The sequence below is a fragment of the Chrysemys picta genome, chromosome 11, assembly GCF_011386835.1.
Source record: "Chrysemys picta bellii isolate R12L10 chromosome 11, ASM1138683v2, whole genome shotgun sequence".
NCBI lineage: Eukaryota > Metazoa > Chordata > Testudines > Emydidae > Chrysemys > Chrysemys picta.
Genome location: NC_088801.1, coordinates 15,767,317 through 15,787,116, shown reverse-complemented (window position 1 = coordinate 15,787,116; position 19,800 = coordinate 15,767,317). Strand labels below are relative to the sequence as shown.

The following is a 19,800-nucleotide window of genomic DNA, read 5'->3' as shown; positions in this document are numbered from 1 at the left end:
AGACACCAGTTAGGATGGTTGGCACCACTTACATATTATTATGTGATCATATAATTAAAAACTTTATCCCAGAGCCTGATGCACCAAGAGAACAGAGATAAGGGTGAGGTTAAGGTGCTGAGCTGTCCAGTCTCAAGTTTCTCTTATTGTAGTTTTTTACATGGGCTGTTATGGGTGAGGAATCCACCCCTGACTCACTCTTCGGAAGAAGGGGTCTTCACTGCTTTACTGGTCCCTCTAGCCCACAAAAATGACTGGCAACCTTTTCCCTGAGCAGTAGACTAAAAGGCCATTCACAAAGAGGGGAAATCTGCTGTCTGCTTTACCCATGCAGCTCTGAACAGCGCACACCTGCTCATACAAAGAGAAGTGTTGAAAGAGGGAGTGTTGAATATAGGAGTCCCTGGAGAACAGTGGTTAGCAGCTGCTGTGCTGCAGATAGACTGCAGAATCTTTTAAAAAACTTATATACAAAGGATTGAAATGCCTTGAAGTAGATTGCCGAGTCGAGGCCTCTGTATTAGAGTGTCCTAGAGAAATGTTTTAAGCACTGCTTGGTAAGTTGCCCTTTTTGCTCATTATGCTTTAAGCTAAGCTTCAGTCTCATGTTCCAAAGGCCATCTACAATGTAACATACCTAAGAACTCCTCATTTTATATGGAATTGAAAAGATCAAATGCATAGATGTTTGAGGTCACTTTGTTGAAGAAATATGAAGACCTACACCTTTTTGTCCAGTTTCTGTGTTCTTTTAAACTAGGAACAAATCTTCTCCGTGTTTTGTACATTAAAGGTTGTTAGCTGGGGTAGTGGGCAATAAATGAGTGCTTCAGTGAAGGTGCTCAACCACCAGCATGCATTTAATCTTTTTAATTCTATTTATTGTCTGCAAATATAGCGCCAGATTAGATGTTTCCTAGAGAGTTGAGTTTGGTGTGAAGTATTCATTACTTTGTTACAACTCTTTTGAGGTCAACATGAAGTAGTCCCTTGTACTCAATGAATAAATCTTTTATCATGACCTTTTAATCACTTCATCATGAAGAAGTATTTTCTTTTGTATAAAAGGCTACTTCACATTGCCCTCATCAAAAGAGCTATTATAACATAAAGCAGACACAACAGTGGCTGCTACTGAAATATGTTACAATAGAAGAAAATTAATGTAGGTAGACCCAATGGACTAGGACAAGCAACAAGGACTATTAATGGGAAGTGCTGATGTAGGGAACTGGCTGTTAGCTCAATTGTTGTCGACTGCATACAAGAGGAGGTATTTTAGCTCCATTTTATAGTGGGATAGAAAAAAAACCAATTTGATTCAGTTAACTGGTGCAGTGGCGCCAGTGAATCAAGTCCTAATGGAAGAGCGTAGAGGACTCGTAAATCACAAAGCTTAAGGAGTTGGATGGGGTATGAGCAAGAAGGAAATTTAACACTAAGGTCTAAATCTATCTTCAGTTAGACTGGTGTACCTTATTCCTGTGGGCCCAAGTCTCTTCTCACACTGGCTTAAAGCAGCTATAATTCCAGTGAAAACAATAGAATTTGCACTGCTGTAAAAAACAATGTAAGTCAGAACAGAAGCTAACAATAAGTATACAAGTAAGTCATTTTGATGGTATAAATCAAAGTTGGAATTCTAGAGGGCACAGTGAAATAGGTGTACATCCTAGGCCAGTGGGTGGGTGGGCCATAACAATATGACTGATGGGTTGGGAAGGGAGAACCTCTTGGCTTTCAGAAGTAGTAGGGAAAGCTGTACACAGAGCTTGAACTTCACACCAGGCAGAGCTTTGGTGACAGGCAGGCAATGAAACACACAATAACCAAGGCAGAATAACAGGTTCTGAGACAAAGTAAAGGACCATAGAGGTCGACAGAGGTAATTCAGGACCACTGTGAAGTCTCATGCAGAATAAACATACAGTATGTTTTCACAGTGCTCACCAGCATACACACTTCCTGCTGCACCCCATAGGGCAGCTCTGGACATCCTAGTGCCCTCAGAGAGCATGACAAGGGATTCCATTTGTGCCTGGCTGGTACATGGAAGGTGCAAGGTGAGGAGAATATTTTGTGTCCCACCCATTATATTGCATGGTGACTGGGCAAAATCTATCCCTGTATGTCTGTAAAGCACTCGCCTTTGGGATCTGTATGAATAATGATAATTTCTTGGTCATAAAGAATGTTTTCTAGATCATTAATGATTTGTTTCAGTGGTTTTTTTAAATGTAAATAACTTACCAAAAGTGAGAGGATGGGTAGATTTGTGAGGAGTGGAGATAAATACAGGTCTAAAATAGGTATGTGCTATACCTCTATTAGGTCACACCATGGGTCCAGCATCATTAAGTGCCCTCAGCATGTTAGAGATTTGCCAGAAAACTTTGCACTTCCCCTTCTGAAGGAATTGAATTGGTAACAAAGGAGGAAAATCTTATCCTAAACATCCATATACAGACCATCTAATGCCCCTTCTCTTTCCCCCACCACCAGGGCTGGCTCTGGCTTTTTTGCCGCCCCAGGCAAAAACGCCTTCTGCCGCCCCCTGCCCCCTACCCCCTGGCGGGGAGCGCGGCAGGAGAGGGCACCGAGCCCGGCCGCGGCCCCGCTCTCCCCGGCTGGCCGGAGCGCTGCGGGGAGGGCGGCGAGCCCGGCTGGGGTCCTGCTCTCCCCGACCGGCCAGAGCGCCGGGAGGAGGGCGGCAAGCCCGGCCGCGGGCCCGCTCTCCCCAACCAGCTGGAGCGCTGGGAGGAGGGCGGCAAGCCCGGCCAGGGCCCCACTCTACCCAACCGGCTGGAGTGCCGGGGGGGAGGGCGGCGAGCCCGCTGCGGCTCCGCTCTCCCCGGGTGAGCGCCGCTCCCCTCCAGGTACTGCTCTAAGCACATGCTTGGTAGGCTGGTGCCTGGAGCCGGCCCTACCCACCACTCCAAATAGAACTCCAAGCAGAGAAAATAGCAGCATCCAACATCCATTGCCTTTTGCAGAAGCTCAGGTATCCAACTACTGGAGCTTCCAGTCAGTCAGATTCCTGGGGCAAATTGTTCTCCTGTTCTGCTTGCTCCTTTTATTTTCCATGAAGGCAGGACCTGAACCTGTGTGTTTCATGCAGCTTTCCTTCATAGGTCACAGCAGCTCTTTTCTGTGCATGTGTTTTTCAATTATCACACCCATATGTTTCAAGCTCCTTATTCCTCTTCTCTCCCTCCCTCCCCCGCTGCTCATTTCTTCTTCCCCTTTGGGGTTATTTCCCTTTCTCTCAGGTGTGCTATTCTTTGATCCTATTGATTTTTCTCCTCTTTCATTCAGAGCCTTTATTAAACTCTGTTCAGCTTCTTCTATATTTACTTTTTTCTTCTGTACTCTTGTCTGGTTTTCCCTTCTTGGCATATGTAGCTCTGGCTCCTTCTCCCCTTCCTCTGTGTTGCTTACTACCACATGCTTTCTGGTTCAAATCTTTTCTTCCACTGACCTTATTTCCTTTCTTTCTCTGTCCATCATATCTTTCAGTTCCCCATGGCACATGCTTCTTGCTGCTTCTCCGTTCTTCAGCTCTCCTGGGTCTCTTCTCCTCCCCATGTCATTTATAAACAGATACGAAAGGAGCAGCTGATATTTCCTAACTTACTGTTCCGACTGATGCCTGTATGAGCCGCATCAGCTGGAGGAGAAGATATGAAATTGAGACCAGGGCCATTTCCCCCCAAATTGTCTCATCACATATCCTGATTTCATTTTCAATATGATCATTTCAGAGCAGCTGCAGCTCAGTTCTATGCTGCAAAAACCAGGTGTTTTATTCCATATGCAGTGCACATATTAGTATATATAGTCTGGAAGAAAAAGCATTTCTATTTTAATCTGAGAGTCTCACATTCTTTACACGCTGGGGAAAAATGTTTTGCCTTGGTAGGCTAATGCACGCTTCTGCAAATAATACTGTATAAAGCAGTGTGCTCACTCAAACCAGTGCAACATTCTCTCTGCCCTCACACAATCTCCTTTACAGCAATCTTGGAAAGTATACAGCTTGCAAAGCCTGGGAACCACATTGCCCCATAGGCTGAGAAGGAGAATGGGCCTTGGCTTCAATCTCATCTGCACTGAGAGAGAGAGCAGGCTGCACGTACCTCAGGAGAAGGCTGAACCACCGTAAAATGCCGAATTGTGGCTTGGAAAACCCTAATCCCTCTTTGAGTTCCTTCAAGGAAAATGTGGCTGTGCATTGCAATTATGGTGGGCCAGTAAATCCAAAGCTCAGATTTGACTCAAATAATATAAATCTCAAGAAATTAAAAACGTGCCCAAACCACATCTTTCCTAAAGGGTGCCTCCATGGAGTGGAACCCAACTAGATCAATTTTGGGGATAGGAAGGAAAGGGAGCATCATTTATGAAGTATCTCCTAAGCCACATCCTGCACATACGGCTGCAGCTTCAGTGAATGAGTAACCTCCTAAATTGAAGGTTTCCATCTAAAATGGAGATAAATTCATGGTTTTGTCATGAGAACTGAATTCCCAGGTTTTTTTTCATTTTCCTCTTCTTCTATTCCAAATCAGAGTCTGGCCCATTGTACATGCATGGTATATTGAGGAGTGGGATGCCATGCAAGAGAAGAAAACAGTCTGTATACAATAAAATATATTTTAAACATGTCATTTTTTAAAGTATATTTAAAATATATAGCTAGAATGTGATGTTACAGTATAAGGTATTATATCTCATAGACAGGAAGGTGTTATGTGGAATTAGGTGGGGCCTGTTTTTGATCTTATGACAGTTTTACACCAGGGTAACATTGATTTTAGTGGAGTCATACTGGATTTATAATGGTGTAAGGTGAGTGAGATCAGAATTAGTTCCATATTTTTTTTGTATTAAAAAATCAAATAGAACTCAAAAAGAAACATATTTTACATGATAGTGTAACTAATAGAATTTCAAATGACAGCAATGTATTAGGCTTTCAAAAGTAGTAATGTGAAAATTCTATTTTGAATAATTCACTCATCTTAAATTGTTATGTATTTAAAAAATGATTGAACTGCATCTCCAAATATAGAATGGGCTATCTTAGTTTTTAAAGTGGCAGCAAACATCAAGTTTTCACAGCTATTCTCAACTGTAGCTTGTATCACATTATACTGCTGGTTAGTTGAGTTGAGTTTAATTGATGGTGAATTAATTAACACACTACAGTAGATGTCTTTTTCTTGAGATAATTAATCTTAGTGAAAAATGATACATAGAGCAGTTGAGGCTCCAGCAGATTTTCTAGATGTGCTTTTTTGTTTAGCCTTACTTGACAGCCTTTTTTCTTGTAGATGAATTAGGTGTCTAGAAATGACTCTCTCTTATATTTATTTTGGCTTGGCAGCATATAGTTGTTATGGCTGGCAATATTTCATACCCAAAAGTGTTAATACTATCCATAAATTATGACCAATGATATGCAATGGTTGTTATCAATCATGACAAGTAATTGATCTTGATTGACTCAAATAAATATGGTGCTTTGCAAAGTTATGACCTTGTCATATAACTTCAGTGCTGCAAACACATCAAATCAGTTTGGATTAACACTTCAGAAGTGCATATAGAGTTTTAAGAAATAAGATACTACATTAATAAAGGCCACAATTGTTAGATGGATTAGATAGCAGATATCGATACTATTCTATTCTGTGTAGATTTGTATACTGCGCTCATCACTGTAGTAACTGAACGTCGTCTTGTGGTGAATTAAGCCATGTGACTACACATCTGTCACATGTTCTTTGCTCTCTCATTCTCTCCCCAGGGGGAGAAGCATCTGCGGTCGAGTGTCTTGTTTTAGTAGAGTTTGTTGACACCAATCTTTATCCCCAAGCTTTAGGTGGTCTTTTAGCTCTCCTGAGCCTGAACTGGAGAGCTTGAAGATAAGAACTGAGACTTGAACTTGATTCAAAATTCTGTGGGAAGCCAGTATAGAAAGCAAAAGTGAAGGACCGATTTGCTGGGCTCATGGTAGCCTGTGTTGATGAGGAGATGTGCTGCAGCATTTTGTAATACTTGAAGGTTTCTAAGTGTTGAAGGTCTCATGCCAATGTATATTGTATTTGCTGTAGTCCAGTTCAGAAGTGATGAAGGCATGAATAAATAAGGCCATGTTCGGATGGGATAGAGGCTCCTAACTAACTGATAATGATAGAAAATGTTACTCGCAGATGCTGCTATTTGAGAGTTTAGTGTCAATGAGGAATCCAAGAGTACTCCTATATTATGGACCAAATTGGCCAACTGTGGATGTGTACTTTCGACCAAAGAAGACTTCACCATAGCTGCAGACTGTTCAAAATATTTCCTCTGACATCACCTATGTTGCTCAGATTCAGTTGTAGCCAGCTGTTCTCCATCCATGAGCTGAACTACTCCAAGCATTGTGCCATCTTGGTGGTAGTTATGTGGTCGTATGTGATGAAGAATAAGCACATTGTTGGCACTTGAGTTCATGTCATGCCACCTGTTCACCTACCGATTGTATGTGGACATTGAAAAGGATCAGAAAGAGAACTGAACCTTGTGGGACTCCACAAGTAAGAAGTGTAGTGGTGGAGGTGCAGTTTCTCATAACTGCTCATTAATTGAGTCCCTCCAGGAAGGACTCAAACCATTTGAATGCATTACTCTGGATGCCTACTATCCCTCTGAGGTGAAAAAGCAGTATCTCATGGTCCACAATGTTGAATGTTGAATGCTGAATCTAGGTTTTACCAGGTCTAGAATGCCAGTTCCTCTATTTAAAGCTAACTTCTCTATGAGCTTGCTCAGGAATGGCGGGTTTGACACTGGGCAGTAGTTTGCTAGAAATAATGTATCAATATTTCTATGCTGGGTTTCTTTGGTGCTGGCTAGACTAGTGTTTGAAGGAGGAAAGGAAGATTCCTTCTCTGAATGGTGTTTTGGGTGTTTCACTGAGGAGTGGCACCAACTGTTCATCTCTCTCTTTCACCTGCCAAGAAAGGCATGGGTCAGAGTCATAATTTTTGGACCAAAACTCCTTTAGTTTGTCAAGAACCTCTCAATGGGTGAATTTATTGAATCCTCGGAATGCAGGTGGTCTGTTGGTTGGTGGGCATAGATAGAGTGGATCCAATCCATCCTTAATATGTATGATTTTTTTTCAGCGAAGTAGGATGATAATTCCACTGGCAAAGTCTGGTAGGTTTTCTTGTCATTTTCAGGAGATCAGAATAAATATGATGAGACCCAACACTGAGCAGGAATAATGGTGTTCAAAGAAAAAAATGTCAACCCCCTCTTTAAAAAAAATATTGTGGAGCCTTTGTCTCTTTGGGTCCCTTGGAGCCAGATCCAGCACTTACTGCTATCATTGGAAAGATTCCCAATGGTTTCAATGGGCCTCGGAGAAGGCCATGATCAACAGAACCTGATTGTGTGTCAATAACTGTGGCAGGTGTATTATTTAGAGAAGCCCCATTGTCCTCAATGTGACTATTCATGAAAGCAAGGGCTACTCATATGAATAAGAGTTAAAGTCTGGGTCCAAATTCCTGCTGAATAACACTTTCATTTGTTAACAATGATATTCATTTGTTAAGAATGATAAGTCATATTCTGCTGATCATGGCTTTGATCCTGCAAAACATGTGTTGTTATCATTGAAACCCATGTTTAAGTGCTTTGTTGGATTGGGGTACAAGTCTCCAGTTCAACAAGGTACTTAAGCATGTTCCTCACTTGGAATACTTAATAGAGCCCAATTGAAGTCAGTGGGGCTACTCAGGTGGTTAAAGTCCAGCATGGGCTTAAGTACCTAGCTGAATCAGGGCCCATAATTTTCTTAGATATACAAAGTTGAGCCTTTATTGAATCAGTGTCTTGTCTCTTAAAGCTCTTCATCCACATCCCAAGAATTTATCCATATTGTTTTAATATGCCTGCTGCTCTGAAGTTAAAATGGCAAAGTTCACTTTTCACTTGACATTGTATTCTGTGCACACAAATAACTCATTATAGGATCATACTAAACTCCAACACTGGTACTGCTAAATTCAGTGTTTTTAAACCTTCTTTAATATCAGCTCCTGTGCTGAAGAGTGCCACAGAGTTAGGTTGGGTAAGCAAATGGTGTATTTTTAAAAAGGAGGAAGAATTATAATATAACGTCAAGAAAAGGTGAATTTTTAACTTCAGTGCAGATATTGATGACATTACAAATGTATTTCGTAGACAGATTACAAAATGGAATAAGGATTCATCTATGAGCTGAATCCTTGCCTTGGGCAATAGACATGCTGCTACTAATTTCAGCTTATTAACTACATCACAAGTTTTACTAATGGAGAAGCCACACATCTTTTAACACAAAGGAAAGAATCGGATATATCATTTTTATTGCCTTCTGGAAGTTCTGTCTCGGCACATTAGGTAATGATTCCATTTTCTTTGCACTGTAATCTTAGCAAAGACACATATCCTTAAGTTAACGCAAAGTAAACAAGAAATGGACGTTTGTTATATGAATGTTGATTTATTTTTTTGGAGCAGAAGGGTGGGGGGAAATTGCTGTTTGGAATCTTGACTGTGTAAAGCAAAGACCAGTTTCACCCCAGGTTAACCCAGCTTCCTGCAATAGAGAGACACAAGGAATGAATCTGTCCTCAAGTGGGTTTGGTATCTCCAGTTCATCTCCCGAGTGAGTGAAGAAGATGAATGTTTTTTTAATAGGTGTCTAGAAATGTCTCTCTCTTACATTTATTTTGGACCTCAGCATGTTGCACAAACTGTGCTCTCATTTGCATTGGTGCAAATCTGGAGTAATTTACACTGGAATCCCACCTGTGTAAATACAACAAAAGCGAGAGCAGAATATGGCCTTCTGGGTTTAAAACACATAGCATAGATAATGAACCTTTTAAAATGTTCTTACTTTAGAGAAGTGATAAATATCTGCTTTTTTCCCTTGTTTTTCACCCAAAGGGAAACAAAGTTATTTGTCACAGTTACAATCTGCTGTCTTGATCTGATTGCATCATAAGCATGATAGAACAATATACTTAACAATTCCAGCATACCCTTGATGGTATGCTGGAATTGCCAGTCTCATGCCTGTCTTTTATTTTACTCCTTTTCCATTCTCTCTAACCTGTTATTGTGTACGTGTGTATTATTCATAGTTTATTGCATATGCTGGAGACTTCCATTTTATTCCGATTGCCTTTTCTCCCAGAGTCAAACAATTTTTTTCCTTTTTATAATAAAAGTAAATCTCTTAGAATGTTGTGAAGTTTTATCCTGGACTAGATGCTGAAATTACTGGGTGAGGCCCCATGACCAAGTTATGCATGCAGGAGATCAGACTAGATGATTATAATGAACACTTTGTTCTTACAATTTTTTTAATTGCACATAAGTCAATGATCAAAAAAGTTTTCAAAATTTTAATTGTAACAAAAAATTGAAAACGAAGTCACTCTGTCACTGCCTCTACAAGCACATCAACAGCTACAACCAACATTCCCTATATATGACAATAACCAAATCGATATGCTAATAGCACAGCCTTCTTACTTCCGTACTGTATAGCTCTTTCAATGGTGAGTGTTCATGGATGAATGAGAAGTGAATGTATTTTAAGGTAGCTGATTTAGCTTTTTGTTATTTTTCCTTTTTACAGTGTTTTCATTCCCTTTATTTCTTAATTTCTATTCATTTTGCAATATGTGCTGCAGTAATGATGACTGTGTAAGAAATAAACCTATTTTAAGTTTTAGATTATTTTTCTTATGTGAGCTGAGCTCAGGAAAAATCAGTTCTCTCAGCTGAACAGTCTAACAACCAAAGTTTGTCACTCTGCAACAAAAGCATCAGTCATTTGCACTCTGTGGGGGAGACAGTGTTATTTTCAGATTTGTGTATTTATTATTGGGATGACATGCAGATGTTATGGCAATAAATGCTTTCTATAACTAAACAAAATTAACTGTTCTCTTTAAGGCAGAAATTATCTGGCTAGCCTCCTAGAATTTACCTTAGTGTGACCGGAGTGTAAATATTACCTATAAAAGCTCTAATAACACACTGACCTATAATAAAGATCTTCATAGCTTGGTGCCTTTTTACTTGAGAAACTGCTTCCCTCTCCATGCCATAGGGTACCTGTGGAGATAAGTGGCAGTGGTCATGCAGAAATATGCTGCTGGTTTAATTTTGTGAGGCTATTTGCATTGCAATTTAAATTAATGGGAAGAACACTTAGAGGCCCAGGATAGGCATTCTTCTTGTTGTTTGCTTAAATCCACATAAAATATACCAAAATCAACAGTGGGAATACTTCATATCAGACACGTGTCTCATTTAGTTGGAAGAGGAAGCTACACTTTGATATGACTGGAGGAAATAATTGAGAGCATATGAGACAATGCTGATTTTAATGTATTTATTTATATAGAGTCAGATTCTGCCACTCTTATTCATTCCAAGTGCTATCATGTCTTACAAGTATTCTCATTTAAATCAAATGGGAGAATTCACTGTGTGTGATAGAACTCAGGCAGAGTGTCAGAGGGGTAGCCGTGTTAGTCTGAATCTGTAAAAAGCAACAGAGGGTCCTGTGGCACCTTAAAGACTAACAGAAGTATTGGGAGCATAAGCTTTCGTGGGTAAGAACCTCACTTCTTCAGATGCAAGTGAAGAAGTGAGATTCTTACCCACGAAAGCTTATGCTCCCAATACTTCTGTTAGTCTTTAAGGTGCCACAGGACCCTCTGTTGCAACTCAGGCAGAGTGAGAGTTTGAGAATCTAACTCAAAGTGCATATGCACACTTTGTACAAGTGTCTGGGTATGGAAACAATTAAAATATAACAAAGCCCATTTAAACCATTGAAAAAATCCAAGCTAACAAAGTGATGTCTTTATGCTTCTTAAAATAAATAAGGCCTTAGTAATGTAATCAGGGTATAGAATACAGTTAGATTACACAGTTAAAGGGTACTTGGATTCCCCAAAAATCTAGAGTGCCTAATCTTGTGATGCTCTGAGTTTTGTCAATTCTCATCGATTTTCATGGGAGCTGAGGACACTTATCACCTCACAGCTGGTGTTGTTAGTTGGGTTCTCTTAGCTGTATTTTGGCCAAAAACTCCACTGCTGAGAAATGTTCTAAATCACTCCTTTCAACTGAATATTTCCTGGAGTACATTACAGAATTAGTGGAGCCATGAAACTGCACATTTGGCAGCTGGGCACATATTGTACTTTGTTTCCTTACATTCTGTTAGACCGGGCATTGAGCTTCCTGACAATATTTCATTTTTAGGAAACCCAGCAAGACTAAGATGCACCTTGACACACAGAAAATAAAGGACATTGCTAAAAACTAGGACAATATGTCGATTGAAGGTTCAGATCATAATTGATAAGTTTTTTTTTATTGTTGACTCTTTGCTGAATAATAGATTGGTATTCTAATGTGTTTTGACTGGAGCTATTTGTCTTAAAGCTGCTTTTTCTTTTGGATCCTTTGTAATATTAGTTTTTCTAGGTTGATTTCTCATTCATAAATGCAGAGGAATTCCCCCCCCCCCCCAATGTTGAACGCCCTCAGATGAAAGCCTGTGTTCACTTTACAAATTGATGGAAGGCTCCAAAGGGCTGTTTTTGAGAAGAAATATGTAATATTCACGAGCTGTTAACATGTAGAATCCACAACTGTTACTCAGTGCACAGTGGTGGGAGAAAAAATAAACAAATTATTCAGAGGGGGCATATGCTGTCTATTTTATCTAAAAGTCCATTTTCAGAGTTCCTAAATCAACATTGCCAGCTGATGGAGGGAACATTTTCTAACTTATCTCAGCAGATATGTCGAATGTTATTTATTTGCCATAGACGAGTGAGCCTTGGCAAGCATACATCCCATACTGGGACAGCTACATTTCATGTTTCCACTGCAATCTCCTCACAGTGGCCTCTCTGAAAAATACAGTCATGATGTTGAATAATGCAGGGCCACTGTCCTTCCTTCACTTTCCTCCAGTGAATAAACTGATAAAAGATAAAGACTTGATCATAATGGTGTGGAGGTGATTCGACTGTATTTAACTTTTTAAAACACAACAAGTATGGTTACATTGCCCCTCCCTCCTTGATCCATCTGCAAGAGCTTTCGCTGCTTTCCCATTCATTCATTGCCTTCCCTATACTTAGCAGGACATTCTTCTCTCTGTTCTCACTATGTTCTTCCCTCCTTTTCCTCAGTATGCTCTTCTTTCATCAGATACTAGTGAACTTCACTTCTGTTAAGTCAGTTAGAATTACAGCTAAGGTAACTCGGGTGACATGTTTGAAAGATTAATCACGATGTAGTCTTTGAGCATGTTTTGTAGTCACCACCATAATTACTAGAAGGCAAGGACTATAAGAAATGTTTCCAGGTGCAGAGGTGAAAGGGAAAATCAGACAATTTAGAATTAAATCTTACAAAGGGGATGAAACACAACCTTCACAAAGAAAGCTATGAATATACAGGGTCAGATTGTCTGGTCTGTCTGGGCTGAGCTTAATGTAAGACTGTGGGAAGGGACAAAAATAGAGTTAAGCTATCACTTCACCCCACAGGTCCTGGGCCTGGCTGGTTGCCAATCCAGTCTCCAGCATAAATAAGGCCTACCTTGGAGCTCCTCTGATTTATGCTAGCTGCTCTTGATTCCAAAAGGGAATACGAATGTCCCAGCCATGCTCCGTTTTCCCTGACCACTCCCCATGTGCTAGGGGTCAAGACAAGAGTGGCCTAGGAGCCACTGCATCATCTCTATGCATCCAGAAGATTCCCTAATATCAGTGAAATTTTAAAGGGGCTGGTTAGGCCTCCACAACAGTACAAAGCAGTTGGAGCATGTCTGGATATAACTCATATTATAGCAATGAGAGTTTAGAGCGTGAAATCACTTTCCACCTCCAAATATTTTGATTCTAGACAGTGATTTTTTTAATGTCTCTGGCTATTACAACTAGTGTGAACAACCAGTCAGCCTATTGTTATTTATCAATAGTGCTTCTTTTTTTTTTTAATTAAACCAGCATGAAAGATTCAAGGAAAATGACAAGATTCCTTTGTAAATAACCTTTTATAATGTCAGTTTCTTCCAACTGTAGGAATCATTCTGGAGACACCAATACTTTCAACGCAAAGCTCATAAATATTTAGATCGAGATTTTTAAGTAACAAAAAGGAGAGGGAATTAAACGGAATATAAAATACCCTTCACTTTGTATGTAATAATAGTTTGTGTTAAACCCATCAAAATAACTTTGTAGTTCAACATCTCTTCCTAAAACATACTCCACTTAACGCTTTACTTTATTTGTTACTTATTGTGAAAATATACATCACTGTCGTAAATGAAATAACGTATATTTGATATCAAGGTTACATAATTAAAATATTTTAAGAGTTTATTTTTAAAGAGTTATTGATATGGATAGCCTACTCACACCATACATGTTTTTCAGTATCCTCTTGCCTATATTTTGTTTAGTTTTCATGAAAACAGCCCTTGTTTATTACAAGTAAATCAACTCTTATTCCATATTCCCCTCCTGGTGCTATAGACTCTCCAGACATCAAAACTGATAGGTTGATTTTTTCTATAGGACTACTCATAGAGTCAGGGTGTTTGTCCTGGAAAGGTCTGTCAGGAAAGGTGACTGAACTAGGCCCTAAAATGGCAACAGTTCCATTTCTAACCAGATATCCTTAGTAATGAAGAATGTTGGGAAAATATAGAATAGTTTGTAGATCTGTCTGTACAATTGCTTCCAAATTGAATGTTTTTAAAGTTTTCCTTGAGGCATCAGCTTATATTATTTACTTATAATGTAGTAGCATCCACAGGCCCAATAAGGTAACAAGGGAGGGATGGAGTTGTAAAGGATTTGAGGTTCTCATTGAATTGAACAATCTTTCTGGATTTTAATATTTCACTAATGCTCAATAAATACTATTAACTGTTATATGTTGATGTGTGTGGTCAGAGAGGCAGCTTAATTTTAGTAGTTTCCTTGGGGGAAGAAAAGGGCCCTTATATTTAATTTTGTTTATCATTTGAGTGGATAGGAACCTGTGAGGAATTGTAGCTTCCATAAGAGAAATGGTGTTTCTATGGATCCTTTAATTAATTCTCTGTTGGAATTCAAAGGATACCCGGGAAAAACAAAATTTGAAAATACGGTTGTCACGATAAGAGCAATCTCTCTGTTAACCCAGTTGGGGTAATACCTTTGGGGGATTTGAGTACTTCATAAGACATTGCATTTTTAATCATAGTCCTATTTTATTTTTAAAATTCAATATGTTGTGAGGTATCTCACTCTCCCCAAAACAACATCCCAGTTGTATTAGAACATTATTCTTTGAGGGAGATGGCTCCATTAGTGATATCCACATTTTCAAGTGCCCCTTTCTTGCATGTTCCCTTTGGATTAACGTTATTATTTTATTATGATTAGATGTAGCTATTATTTAGTTCTCATCTGTAGATCTCCAAGCACCTCACAAAGGTGGGTAGGTATCATTATTCTTATTTCACAGAATGGGAAAGTGAGTCACAAAAAAGTCAAGCTGCTTTCTTCAATTTCTGAATTGAAATTCCACTGCCCACTGCAACTTTAGGTCTAGTGGTCTTGTTTTAGCCTTGCACAGTGCAGAGATGACAGTTCCTGAAATTGTAAACCATTATTGTTATTTCCCTCCTTTCAAATGTTAATTGTGAAGAAGGAGTAGTTCACGACTATGTTTACTTAATGACTATGTTAATTTTCATTACAACAGAAATCCATGTTGTTCATTCATTGTCAACTGCATGCAAATATCTCAGTGGTGTAGAGAATATAAACGTTATTAGTGTTGCAACCATCTTCTTAGGATTGATTTTATTTGTTTATCTTGTTACTTAAATGTAGTGCTTCTTATTTTTCAACTAGGAAAAACCTCTTGTGTTTTATTGTCACTGTCTATCTGAGAGTTTATTTTTCTTATGAGGACTGGCAAAATATGTGTAACAGATTATAGTTGACTGATACATACTAACATGATATAACCCTCAGATAGATTTCAATGTGGCTAGGTAGAGTTTTACTAACCTATTTTCATATTTTGCAGTAGATGTTTTATAGCATCTGTTCAGATAAAAACCCTTTGCTTGATTCTCATTATGTAACGCTATCTCTCTCTCTCCATAATCTTTCTGTACGTCTTCCTAATTTTCAACCCTCCAATACTCTTTGCAGCAAAACACAACACTTCTGTCTTTAGGAGTCAGTTAATTTAGCCTCTAAATGAATATTTTTGTAGGAGTATTATTCTGTACCTTTCTGTTCTCCTTGCTATTATATCATTCCCAATTAAATATCCTGTTTGTAACCCTCCATGATGGGCTAGTCAGGTGGCTATCATTTGACACATATCGATGTCCACTGAAAAGTTAAAGAACTGACAGGGGAGGTCCAGACTTAGGCCTTGGTTTGACTATAAATTGGTGTAAATTTGCAAGAGAATAAATATTTTCTGCCTAACAATTTTTATTGTTTTCTCAAACAAGGGAATTATTTTGCAGTAGGGGAAGGTTTGCCTGATTTTTGGGCATGAACATTTTGCACAGGATTAGTGATTGATTAAATTAACTAACCATACTGTACATTTAGAACAGTGGGTTACATCCCAAACACTGTTTGTCCTTCATACTGCATTCAAACCATATGTCAGATCTATTAATTATAATTAATACTGACATAAACTTTAATTTAGGTAACAAGGAAACAATATATGGACATATTGGAAGACTATAAATATTGGCAATATAATATGTTCTTCACACTTAGTACTGAATGAGAGCTATAAATACTGGAATGTCTTGCTTTCTTGTTACAGGTTTTTCATTATTCCTATACGGCTTCATATGTGATTTATAACATACATACAAGGTAAGTTATTTTGTTTTTTCAATACAATATGATTAAGTTTCAATGTTTAAAAAATGTGGTGGTGTTAATGTGTTCAAGTAAAAATGTTTACATTTTTTCAAGGGAAGTTTGGGAGTTAAACCCTCCAGAAGTAGAGGATTCAATTTTACAGTATGCAGCATGGGGTGTACAAGGAGAGCAGTTGGTAAGAACAGTCATTTAAAATGCTATGCTAAAAATAGTATTGTAATATTGTGCTAACACTCCACCCCACACAGATTACTGACCAAAAAAAAAAAAAAAACCACATAAAGGGAAGTTTCTGTTATTGTAGATTTACTGAGACTAGGGATTATAAAACCTGCAAGGTCTAGTCTTGTTGTTGGTTTTGGCCCTGATTCATAAATTCATGTTTTTAAGTCTGTTCCTATTCAGCCAAACACTTAATTATGTGCATATGGATGGACTTAAGCATGTGTTTTAAAGTTAAAGTAATTTGATTAAGTAATTTGTTGAATCAGTCTTTTTGCCAGGCACTAGGAGAGGACTAAGGTTGCAGATGAAAAAAGTTTTCAGGTGCAAAATCTGTGAAAATCTTGGATAAAACACAACACATTTGACACCTAGAGTGGATCTGACAAACAAGATGAAATTGCATTGGTTTCAGTTTGTGTGTGAAATTATTGTAAAGGTCAGTTAAAATCCATAAGAACAACAATACTTTGCACATCTATATTGCCTTTCATCCAATAATCTTAACGTGTTTTACAAATAAGTATTAACTTTTACAAAATCCCAGGAAGTAAACAAAGAAAAAAAAATCTTGATTCAAGAAGCAGCATTAATGTTAATCTATATTTTTGGGGTCTCGTATGTGAGTTGGTGCATAGAAGAGGAAGGTTTAAGGAAAATAAGGAAAACTCAGTTCTCAGAATGAAGAAATCACAGTCCTGGTCTTAATGGTCTAATAGTCTCATTACTGCCTTTAGGCATGAGCCTGCAGCCCCTTCATGCACGGAACTTCAGTGAGAATTCTGCATGCAGATTGGTTATAAATTGGCCACTTGGAGAGGATAACCTGTTGCTTGTGTCATTAATCAATATGGTGGAGATGGAGAATGTGCCTCTGGTTGGGATCCATCGCATTAAGCACATGGGGGTGGGAAGCCAGAAGTAATTACATTCATCTGGAACATGCTTGGCATTCTTTAATAATTAACCACACTAATTTATCAATAACCAGCGCATAGTGACAAGATTGATAATAACAAATACATACGTTATTTACTAAGCACTGCACCATGTACATGCTTGACAGGTCAGTAACGAGTGTGTAAAACTTAATAGGAATTAAGTGTGTCATATTATTTTTTAACTGCAATTCATAGGAAGCTTTCCAGTGCTGCACTGTGCAGTAGATTAATATGTTAGAGTATAACCAAAAAACTGTAGGTGATGATTGCTGCTAAATCAACATTATGTGGTCCTAAAATACATCAAAAAGAGTGGCACATTTAAAAATTAAACGTTAGAAAAGTAACAACATGGAATGTATTTTGCCTAGATTGTCACTGGAAATTTCGACCAACATTTTCAAACATGGGTGCCTAATAGGCTTCTGTGGGAGCTTCTGTACCTCTGAAAATTAGACCACTTATTTAGGTGCCTAAATATGAATTTAGGTGCCTAAATATGGATTTAGGTGCCTAACTTTAATCACCCAAGTCTGAAAATATTGGCCATAATTTCAATGCAATAAAGATGACAGTAATCATCTCTGATAATGTTACAAAGTTAATGTGCTTTCTAAATGTGTTCAGCACGAAGGCCTTTATGCTACCATTTGCTCTGCAGAATTAGAAAAGAAGAATAACTTCCATTAAAACTCATAATCCTTTGTGCAGCCCACCAAGTATTATATCCCAGCTGCAAAGGGTAAAATAGATCAACATTTGTCTATTAGCAAAGCGTTTCAGCACATTCCAACAAGAAGGAAATGTTGTTTGCTGGGAGAAGGAACAAAAGGGGTGTATAGCAAAAAAAACATAAAAAAAAGGCCTATGTCATAATTGTCCCCTACCTACACCCTGCCCCCAGGCATCCCGGCAAATACAAAAAGGCGGAGGAGCATGTATGCATAAATTGCTGTTGCTCCTGTGAGAAATAACAGCTGCCTCTTTAGTGGAGGGAGGGTGGCACAGATAATTCTAGGAGAGCAGGTTATAGGGGAGCCTGTCCTATTAAGGGCACGTGGTACATGGTGGCCCCCAATTATAAGCATCTTTCACTGTACTGGTATCAGGGTGCTGCGTCACTAGGCCCCCAGACAAAAGATGTCATGCAAAACAAGCACCAGATACATTAGATAAAGAGAGTACAGCCAAACAGCAGCAGCTCTGCATCATGAACAGACATCAGTAACAGGCACCCAAAATAAGTGTTTGTATTCACATAACTGATTGATGCAAATGGCATGGAGACTCAGGCTGCCAAATATGCCACTGATAAGGCATACCGTTGTCTATATAGATAATAACAGATCCACCTGGTCCACATACTAATTCAAAAAAACCTCTACATGATAATAATGATCCATAGCCACCCATAGCCGCACAGACTCACTACAGATGCAAATCACTTATTGTCAACAGGGACACACACTGGAAAATGGTGAGGAACAATGTTACGAACATATGTAGACACAGAAATCACACACAAAAGACCCAGTAGTTCGCACAAACCTGCAACCATTGAACAGGAACTAGACTGGCAATGTGTAGGTGACCTTCAATTCTAAGAGGATCATCACCATCCAGAAGTACACAACACTGCAGCAATGCCTGTCCATGGTCAATCATGCACAAACAAAAGGCATGTACATAGCACAAACCTGCACTTGTCTATGGATAAGCCAAAGGGTCGGGGTTAAATCAAAGTGAAGTGTGGGAGCTGGATGGGCGTGGATCACCTGTTCTGTATGAACTGGCCATGAGGCAAGTTAACATATTGCTGTCGTTTTTGTTATTTGTTAAGCACCAGCACTGTACTTGGTTCTGTACAAGACACAAATAACACAAGCTATGTAAGAATCTTAAATTTGGGTTAGCAGGGGGAGGGGGACTCAGTAGAGGCTTCAAATAGGAGAGAAACTTGGTCCGAGCATACAAGGAAGACGAAGAAAGGAAACATTAGGAATTGTTTGAGCATGGACTAGTATGCTTGGCCAGGAACAGCTTATTGTACTAAAGAATGTGGCCACCGTGAATTCATACGTACAGTATGAACCGATGACCTTGTGAAAATAATACAAGGAGGCTCAGATACTATTTACTATTTCTAGGATTGCCTATGGAATTAGCATGCCACATGCTGCTAGTGCAGAATGCCAAGGTTAGGTTTTTATCAGCAGTGAGATAATTGGATCATCCTGCCATTGTTTTGAAGTTACTGCAGTGGCTGCTTCTTTGGTTGTGAGTTATTTCAGTTTCTTGTTATTTACCTAGAGTGCATTATTTTATACAGACTAGGACAAGAGCTCAGAGGAACAGCTGTTATTTGAGTCGTGATATTTTTGTGGTAAAATTGAAAAAGTTTGCAAACAGTTTGGGAGAGCAAACTTTTACTTCATCAATTAATGTACTTTAATATCATATGGCCGTTCACTTGGAAAATTGTCTTAATTAATTGAGCTATCCTATCTCCTAGAACTGGAAGGGACCTTGAAAGGTCATTGAGTCGAGTCCAGTCCCCTGCCTTCACTAGGCAGAACCAAGTACTGATTTTGTCCCAGATCCCTAAGTGGCCCCCTCAAAGACTGAACTTACAA

At 38.9% G+C, this 19,800-nt stretch overlaps 1 protein-coding gene across 4 annotated transcripts in view; it reads left to right on the top strand.

Moving 5' to 3' along the window:
- Positions 1-19,800, top strand: part of DPP10 (dipeptidyl peptidase like 10) — a 391,015-nt gene that overhangs the window by 280,899 nt on the left and 90,316 nt on the right. For all 4 annotated transcript variants that reach the window (XM_065561599.1, XM_065561598.1, XM_024099766.3 and 1 more), the window contains 2 exons: positions 15,943-15,995; positions 16,098-16,179. In XM_065561599.1, the coding sequence (XP_065417671.1) occupies positions 15,943-15,995; positions 16,098-16,179 (135 nt within the window). The remainder of the gene's footprint in view (positions 1-15,942; positions 15,996-16,097; positions 16,180-19,800) is intronic.